At 39.5% G+C, this 9,104-nt stretch overlaps 1 protein-coding gene across 4 annotated transcripts; it reads left to right on the top strand.

The window, feature by feature from the left end:
* The first annotated feature begins 5,233 nt into the window (after positions 1–5,233).
* Positions 5,234–8,902, top strand: LOC103435259 (autophagy-related protein 13b). 4 transcript variants are annotated; one of them, XM_070822510.1, is made up of 4 exons: positions 5,234–5,363; positions 5,830–7,215; positions 7,384–7,532; positions 8,338–8,902. In XM_070822510.1, the coding sequence occupies exons 2-4, from the start codon at positions 5,917–5,919 to the stop codon at positions 8,711–8,713; spliced, it is 1,824 nt and encodes a 607-aa protein (XP_070678611.1). In that variant the 5' UTR covers positions 5,234–5,363; positions 5,830–5,916; the 3' UTR covers positions 8,714–8,902. The 4 variants fall into 4 exon arrangements, with proteins under 4 accessions (XP_070678611.1, XP_008371899.2, XP_017187310.2 ...); XM_008373677.4 differs by having other exon boundaries at positions 5,830–7,305; XM_017331821.3 differs by having other exon boundaries at positions 5,250–5,372; positions 5,830–7,305.
* The last annotated feature ends 202 nt before the right edge of the window (positions 8,903–9,104 follow it).

The following is a 9,104-nucleotide window of genomic DNA, read 5'->3' as shown; positions in this document are numbered from 1 at the left end:
AACTTACCTCATGCACTTGTTGCCGTGGGGGTCCTCTTTGGCCTACACCTTCGTATTGTTGAGCGTTCAATGCTCGATTAGCAATCAAGATTTTTGCAGCCATGGGCGTTTTGTCTACCAATGCTCCACCCGCCGAGGCATCGAGCATTTGACGTTCTAGTGGTAGGAGCCCTTCGTAGAAATATTGCAAAAGCAATTCCTCCTTCATCTGATGTTGTGGACAAGAAGCAACAAGTGATTTAAATCGTTCATAATATGTAGGAAAAGACTCACCTTCATCTTGTTGAATTCCACTTATTTTTTTACAAAGAAGAATGATGCGAGAAGTTGGGAAAAACTTCTCCAGAAACGCCCTCTTCATACTCTCCCAAGATGTAACTGTACCGGGAGCCAACTCGTATAACCAATCCTTGGCTTTGTCCATTAAAGAGAATGGAAAAGCCTTCATCTTTAAAATACTTCCGTCAACGGTAAACGGAGTCATACTTGAGCACACCACTTCAAATTCTTTCAAATTTTTGTTCGGATCCTCCATGGACAGCCCATGGAACTTTGGAATGTGGTGGAGCAAACTTGACTTTAACTCGAACTCTTCAGTTTTACCTTGAGCAGCCATGGGATATTGGATACACAATGGTGCGGCATTATCCAAACCCGAGGCGGCAAGCTCCTTGAGCGTACGGTTGTCCATGGCTATACCTTGCTCTTCTCCACCCACTTGTGCCGTGGGCTTCTCTTCAACCTCAACTTCTTGTTCTTCTAATTCAGGCTCGGGACTAGGAGGATTAGACTCTTGCAATTTCTTTTTCCTTCTCAAAGTCCTCTCAAAATCACCGTCAAAGTCGGAGATATGCTCACGAACAGGTCGGGAACTTCGAGTCATGCACTAGTACCTAAAAACAAAGAAAACAAAACAAATCAGCAACTTAAACAGAAACTTAAACAAAATACAATAATTCGAAAGAAAACAATCCAAGAGATTAGCAAAGTTGCTAATCCCCGGCAACGGCGCCAAAAATTTGATGCGAAATATATAAGCACACAAATTAAACCCTCTTTTTATCAATTGTAGTAAAGTATGTAAGTATGGATCGTTCTAGGCCGGGATTAGGAGGGATTGCTAAATCACTTGGAAACTGACTTGAAAACGTAAAAACAAAGTTTAAAACACTAACTAGACTCAAAGAATGCAAAACTATACTTTAAAACACTAAAACAAACCAAAAGACTCAAAACAGCCCCTAAACACTCAAAACTACCTTAAACACACAATCTGGGCAGTTTTGGGACTCTAACACAAACTTGGACGAATTTTGGTTTTCTAATGAACTAAAACACTTAAAAACATAATCTAAGACAAGTTCTAATTAATATGACTCAAAGAAATAATATGGGGTTGATTTTGGACGAAAATTATTAAATTAAGACAAGAACAAAGTAAACAAATTCTTACACAAATTTAAGTGAATCAAAACAGATTGTAAAATGAATTTGAATGAAACTTATGGATGGAAGGCTAGCTAGGAGGTTCTTCTCCACACATGTCACACTTGCATACAAAACGATTTCCAGTTGCTTTTCGATAAGCTATGAATACTCAACGCCCCAAATTAACCGTGAATTGCACTAATTAACCCTCAGTTTTTTCCACAAGTTATTGGGTTGGATGATTGCATACGACAACCCAAAACATTCCCTACAAGTTCCCTACATGAATTGCATAATAGAGATACAAGCAAGAATCATTAAGTTCTATGAAAAACATAAGCATTGGCGAAGCACTCGTTACTATGATTTGCATGAAACTTATGCCAAGAATTTACTTAACGTGATTGTGACAAGCAACCTTCATTACTTGTGAATATAAGTTCATAACGATTAGGTGAAACTCCCTTATATTCTAGCGTTAAATTCATGCATGAAAATTAAGCGTGCACTCTCAACCAACATACACAAATCATTTTTTATACGATCGGATAAGTAAATTGAATTCACAACTTATGAATCACAACTGGATGTAATCAAATCATATTGCAAGTATGAACATGGTTTCGAATCACCCCCTAACTAAGAGGGGTTTAGTTCCTCATACTCACAAAGCAAAGATACATAAAATTAGACATTAAAATCAAAGGAAAGAAAACACCTAAAATGCTCCAACTTGGGTAGCAAGTGCATCCAAGAATTCTCCTTTGCTTGCTTGCGGCAGATTGCTTTGTGGACGGGTTTTTGGGTAGTTTTATGATGTAGAATGGATGGGGAATGGTATGGAAAGGTTTAGGGTAAGTGTGGTGGAGTGTTTGAGGGTTGGAGGGTGGTGGAGAACTAGGCAAAGAGGGTGGAAGAAGGTGGAGTGGCTGTTATGTTTTCTAGGCACTAGAATGGTGTTTTTGGGGTGTTTTGCTACCTAGGGTGAGTATGGACGAATTTCTGTGATGAATGGTGAATATGAGAGTGTGAACCCTTTGCCAAGGGGTGTAAACATGTATATATAGGCCCCAAAAACCTTAGAGAATCAGGTTAGGCTAGGGAGAATGCAAGGCAAAGAGTGTATGTGGTGTGCAATGGTCCAAGGGTGAAAATGAAGTGATGATGCAAAGTGTGAAGGGTAAAATGGAGTGGTCTTGTAGCTAGGGAGCATGAATGATTGTGTACATTGCATAGAGATGGAAAGGGAGGTGAAAATGTGTCAATAAATGGGTCAAAGGTGCAGCAACATGTGGTACACAAGGCATGGGATTCCAAATGTGAATGATGGAGCATCAATTGGTGCATGTTATGGTTGTGAAAGTTGTATAAATTTTTGTGGGTGAAGGGAACAAGAGGTATCAAGCAATTAAGTGTAATAATTAAATGAATAGAAGCATGAAATCAGAAATTATGTAGGGGACAAGAGTGATCAAGCATGGCATGGGAATCCAAAGGGAATTCTATGTTGTTTTGCATGGCAATGAAGGCAAGTTGGGGTGACAAATTTTTGGGCTGAGTTCTTCATCTTTTGGACCATAATTCTTCACATTCTTGGCCTCTTTAGTTCTCAAATTCGTCCATCCACTTTGGCCCAAATATGTGACATGCATTCCAAGCTTCATTTTGCTCCAAAATGCATCTTCTTGCCTACTTTGTCCATAAAATCTGAAAACACATGAAAATGACTTTAAACATTAAAATAACTAAGGAAACACGACATAAATGCACAAGAACAAGCCAACTAAGTCGCATAAATATGCTCCTATCAACGGCGACAAATGTTGATGCACAAAACCGAAGGTCTTGGAACAACGTAAATCCGACCGTGAATCTGCAAGAAATGTAAAGAACACAAGATGTATCGTGGTTCACCCCAATGTTTGGGCTATGTCCACACTGATATTGTATTTCTCTGTTTGTGAGAGGATTGAGAGGGTGAGAGCTTTGCTTTGAATATAAGAGGGGATGTGAGGCTTTGGGGATCACATGCCTAGGAATTGGCCTCCCCTAATGAGGAGAGTGAGGAGTTCTTTTATAGAATAAGGGCTCCTCACTTATTACATATTTGCCCCTTCCTTTATTACATAATTACATTTGAGTCCCCCGAGTATTTATACGAGGTCTAAATATGGAGGCCCTAAGTATGGTACAAACAAAGTTGTTCAAAGCAAATGGAACTCCATGTAAAGCTATTGAACATATCCATATTCGCCATGAGGTCGAGGTAGTCTAGATTCATAGCAACATTGTTCTTCGCCCTTATCAATATAGCCTCAACAAAGTATTTTAGACCTAGCTTGAAGGCATTGTCCATGTTTTTGCACTCCTTAAAAACCCTTTCAAGCTTACCGCAAGTCCTGGATATTTTTGGTGACTTTTCTGGGGACGGCCTTGGCTTTACCTTTCCCTTTTTCTTTCATCCCCTTACTACTTTCTCCTACCAACCCTAATTTCCTGGGAAAATACTCCCTGAGCAGTCTAATCCTTTGTGGCTCAACCTTTATGTCATAAGGCAGAAGTCCCCGTTTTATGAACTAGGTCAATTCACAAACTATTAAATAGGTCAGCCCCTCTAGGTTTGTAACCTCTTGATTTGCCACTCTACAGAGCGACAACTCATGGATCAACTGCCCACTGAAGGCCAATACATCCACACCTAGAAGGTGGCCAAAGCAGGATGTCCTAAAGGCACCAAGTTGTGCCTCATTAAACTTCTCCCTAATCAATCCTAACATGCATAATTAATCTTACACCTAACTTAATTTATACTACTTAACAGAAATAACAAATTAAATTCTAGGGTTCAATTTTCAAAACTCACCAGATTTGAAATTCACCAGGGGAATTAAATATGAGGTCAGTTATCGTAGAAGCACTCTGAACCCAACTCCAATGAAGTGAAAAACATGTCCTTTTTGTGGAATCAACTGCACAGCTTTCAACCAAACTCCCCTAATTTTCTTCTATGCTGTATGGAATTTTTGTGAGGCCAGAGAACACATGCACAGACCAACTGTACCTGAGTTTGGAACGGGAAACAAGTTTTCGAATTGGAAGGATGTTTTTCGACGACAACAATATTTGAGGAAGAGGGAGTGTCTTTGGAGGAGGACAAGACTTACTAAAGGCGATAAGTGTTGATGTTGGGGGGATAGTTTAAATCCTAAGAAATTTTGAATTCATGCCAGTTACCATTTTAATTAAGTGACGGGTCATCTATGACCCAGTTTCACCCTAAGATCATTATGATAGATTCGTTTTCAGCCGGTCAAATTTTTATGCAACGGCCTAGTGGTTCTTTCTCTCACGTAATTTTGCCCTCCCGTTCCACTCTATATGATACTAATATTTCTATCAAGCATAAGTTCTATTACAAGTCATCGATGTATTTCCAAATTTTTTTGTGATTCAGTATAACGATTAGTCCTTGAATTTAGAAAGAATATAGAATAAAACAAGAGCCCTCTTCAATTTAATAGTGGTTAGATTTCGAGACGAAAAAACTCCCGTTCTATCAAAATATCAAATATCTACCAAAAAAATTCCCGTACGCACTCATAATCCTCAAAGTACGGCCCGCACCTTAGAAATCGCATTGTAATGATCACGTATTTGTTGTTTAGGGGCTGAGCATGGCTCTAAGGCCTGCTGTGAATACCCATTAAAACCCAAATTCTTAGGTGGGCTTTAGATTATGACGTGGCAAAGTGTGGGAAGCCGAAAAAGCCTCTACGATCGATTTGTCCAAAACAGATAAAGAAGACACAAAACTCAAAAATAAAGAAAGAAAAGAGAAGCCTGGCAAGTATTCCTTCTGCTACAATCTCTCCCTCCCTCTCTCTCCCTCCCTCTCTCTCTCTCCAGTCGGTCTCTCTTGTCTCTCTCGCTAATTGGTGAGTCGAGTAAGCTAATACTCTCTCTCTCTCTTGATAGTATAGTTGTTTTATGCATAGGCTGGATTTTGCTTTTCCTTCTCGTTAGGGTTTGTTCAATTTCGCGGAAATCATCCATACTTAGCAGAAACTGAATGAAAAAAAAGCAAAGAAATTTAGTAAGGAAGTGACAACCCATGTAGCTAAGCGTGTGCTGAACAAGGACTTGGAACACTGCCTCTTTGCCTGGTCTCTTCCAATTTGCCTCTTCTTTTATTTACCACATATCTCTTTTGTTTTAATTGTTTCCCTTGTATATTTTTGCATAATCTATCTGGGTTTTTGATCGTTGTTCCGATTTCGACTGGAATTTCGATGAAGTTGGCATGTTTTATGGTCGATTCGGGTTTAAATAGTTATGTTAATTCATGGGTTTTTTTGCGCTTGGAAGAGCATTGAACTGTTTGTGCTTCCGTTGTTTTTGCAGTTAAATGCTTTGGAGTGGAGTCTGATAGTTGCAGCTCCATTATATCTTCGTAAAAGGGTACGTGCTACTTGTATAAGTTTTCACGTTATGGCATCTTCTCATGGCAATACAAACTCTGAAGCAGCAAAAGTAATGGAACAAATAATCACTGAATTCTATGCCAAAAGTCTCCACATAATCCTTGAATCCAGGACTCCATATATGTCCTCGCGTAATTTTAGTGGTGAACGAACCCTATCATCGCCGTCCTCATCCTCATCATCCTCATCGAGTGTGAGGCCGAGGGATAAGTGGTTTAATCTAGCTCTTAAGGAATGCCCTGCTGCACTGGAGAATCTTGATCTCTTCTGCAGCCAGGGCCATTTTGAACCTGTGGTGGTTGATGTGATTATGGTTCAGAGACCACTTGATTGTGACCTGGTGAAGTGTTCACCTAAAAGGGATCTTACTAGGAACTCGTCATTGAAAGAGCGTTATCCATACTGTTGGAATTATGAGCAGGACGAATTTGGGTGTGATGCAAAGAGTGAAAAGATTATTGAGAGATGGGTTGTGCAGTATGAGAATCGGAAGATCAGAGACACAAATTCAGGAAGCAGGAGGTCGAGCAATAATAATTTGTCTACATTGTATAAGAAATCAATGTTACTTTTGAGATCTTTGTATGTCACTGTTAGGCTATTACCTGCGTACAAAGTTTATCGCGACCTCATTTCATCTGGACAAATTTGGCCATTTGCTATCACTCACCGGGTATCCTCTTTTGCTGAGAACTTCACTTGTAGAGAAGAAGCAGAAATGCAGCGGTTCGGGTTCACCCCTGTGGATACAGCTGGTGGCAGGCTTTGTCTTTCTGTATTGTATTGTTTATCACTTTCAGATGTAAGCTCTGAACCATCAACTCCTATGTCTTCACAACTTATTCCGGACTATGTTGGCAGCCCATTGACAGACCCTCTTAAAAGGTTCCCATCACTTCCTGTTACAGGAACAGTAGCACATGCCCATCCATCATCGTCCCCATTCTCAAGGCGGCATAGTTGGAGTTTTGACCATTATAGAGCTTCACCACCTTCAGTTTCTTTCTCACCTTCACCTACATATTCAGAACCACATACTTTGATTTCTAATCCAGGTACTCGTCGTTTTCAACCAAAAACCTTGCCACCTCATCCGCCTGAAACATCTCATGTTCATAAAAAGGATTCAACCTTTGATGAGTATTGTCCTTCACCTGCCGTTTCTCCCTCACAATCCTCAGCTGCACCGTCATTGCCAATCTTTATTCCTGGGAGTCATCCTTCAAAGCCTCTTTTACAATCTGAGAGTGCACCAGTTAGCGAACCGGCGGCTAAACTTGCTAATTTCCCTGCATATTCCAACAAGCTAAATTTTCCTGTAAGAGGAACTGGATCTGGAAGTTTTAAGAGTTGTAAAACTACAGGTTTTAGTCAGCCTGGTACTGCGGTTGAGAAGGTATTGTAGATGCTTATAACTGTGAAAGTTTCATTAGAAATTTGTTGTCTTTATTTAATGTTTGTTATTTTAATGCAGTTGTTTTCTTTTGGGAAAGATGAAGCTAGACAATATTCTGGGGTGAAATCCAGCAGCTCCAGTAGGTCTTTTCCTGATGATTTTGATGATACTGAGTTTCCTTGCCCATTTGATGTGGATGATGATGATGTGACAGATCCAGGCAGCAGGTAATTTCTGCTAGTATTTTACACATGATGTTCCACATGCTGTCCTTTTTGTTAGTTTCTCTATGCAATGCGCAGTTAGTTTTGATTCTTTGGAAATAACTTGCAAGTCAAACGGTTAATAATTATCTACAATTGTAACGGGGCAAGGAGGGGTAGCTGCACTGTCAACATAGTACAGGCATTCATCATTGAATAACCAAGTGATGTGAGATTGATTAGTCAGAAATTAGAAGGAAGCATTCTATAAGATAAATTATTTCTTTTCTATAGGTTAGTTGGTTAACAGCTTAATATACGAGTAACTCACATTCATACAGTGTTGTAATGTGTTGCACCATGCTTGGTACATGAAGGGCCGCCCATTTTAGTTGAAGCCCATGAAATGATTTGGGACATATGGGCAATACATAAGTATACTTGCTAAAGGGACTCACGTTAGTTGTCGTGCTTTACACTTCTTTGCTCCTTTTTATTCAGAGAAACGTAATATTGCCTGATGCAGTAGATGCATGCTAAGGAGTACAATCATCTTTTGAATAGTCATCTCTTAATAAATATATGTAAAATTGTAGCTACAAAAAGTCGATCTCAAGCATCAAAGTCCTCATGCACATTAAACCATTTATTTGTTAAAATAAGGTCTTTAGTTTATGGGTGAGCTATTATGTTCTCTGCATCTGGTCATAGAGTTCAATGTCGAGCATTCTTTTAGATTCTCTTGATTTGTTTATGAAATGCATATGGCCCTTTCAAATGTATAGATTTGGTTTTGCTAATGGGATGTGATCTTATCTTTTTGCCTCAGACCTGAATCTTTTGACAAACATGTACCCCTATGTGAGCCACATGAGTTTGAAGGGTTGTTTACAATTAAAAAATCCCAAGATGCTGCTGTTGGGGCGCTTGTACAGATGTTAAGGAAAGCTCCACCTCTCCGGCAGGATCACTCGAATTCAGTAAATTTGTCACAGGCAGGCAGGCCTGAAATCTGGAGCAACTGTAGCCAAGAGCCTAATCGGTCTTCTGAGGGACAGGCATCAGTTCAGCGTGCTGGTTCGTCAAGCATCGTTTCATCTGGGCTCATATCATCAAAAACTACTGCCGATGCATTACGAGAGCTCCAGGGTTACAGGGACATGAAAAACTCGTTAATCGGGAAAGGCAGTAAGCCTCACATCTAGTCCAAATATGTTTGCAGCCATTTTGAATATATTTACAGCACTTTGGTTTTCACTTTTCTTGGTTTCATTTTGAATGGCTGAAAATTTTATTTTGTGGCGTCCACTTCCATATGTACATATATTTGAGAAAATTTGATTATATAAGTTTAACGACGATGTATATAATTAAGTTACAGGTTTCCTTACTAACTTCTATGTCCATAATGCTTACGCATCCTTTACTATCGTAGTTTTGTAATAATTCTAATTGGCTTGTTGGCTCGAAAGTGATGCTTTTATTTTGCTACGGTATACTTGTGTTTTTCAGATTGGTGTAGGCATCGAGGATCCATTTGATCGAAGATCCGCTCAATATACTATGGTTTGAAAAACCACCAAGAATGTTCAAATC

The sequence above is a fragment of the Malus domestica genome, chromosome 01, assembly GCF_042453785.1.
Source record: "Malus domestica chromosome 01, GDT2T_hap1".
Classification (NCBI taxonomy): Eukaryota; Viridiplantae; Streptophyta; class Magnoliopsida; order Rosales; family Rosaceae; genus Malus; species Malus domestica.
The sequence above is the reverse complement of the archived record's forward strand: the minus strand, read 5'-3'. Positions and strand labels throughout refer to the sequence as shown.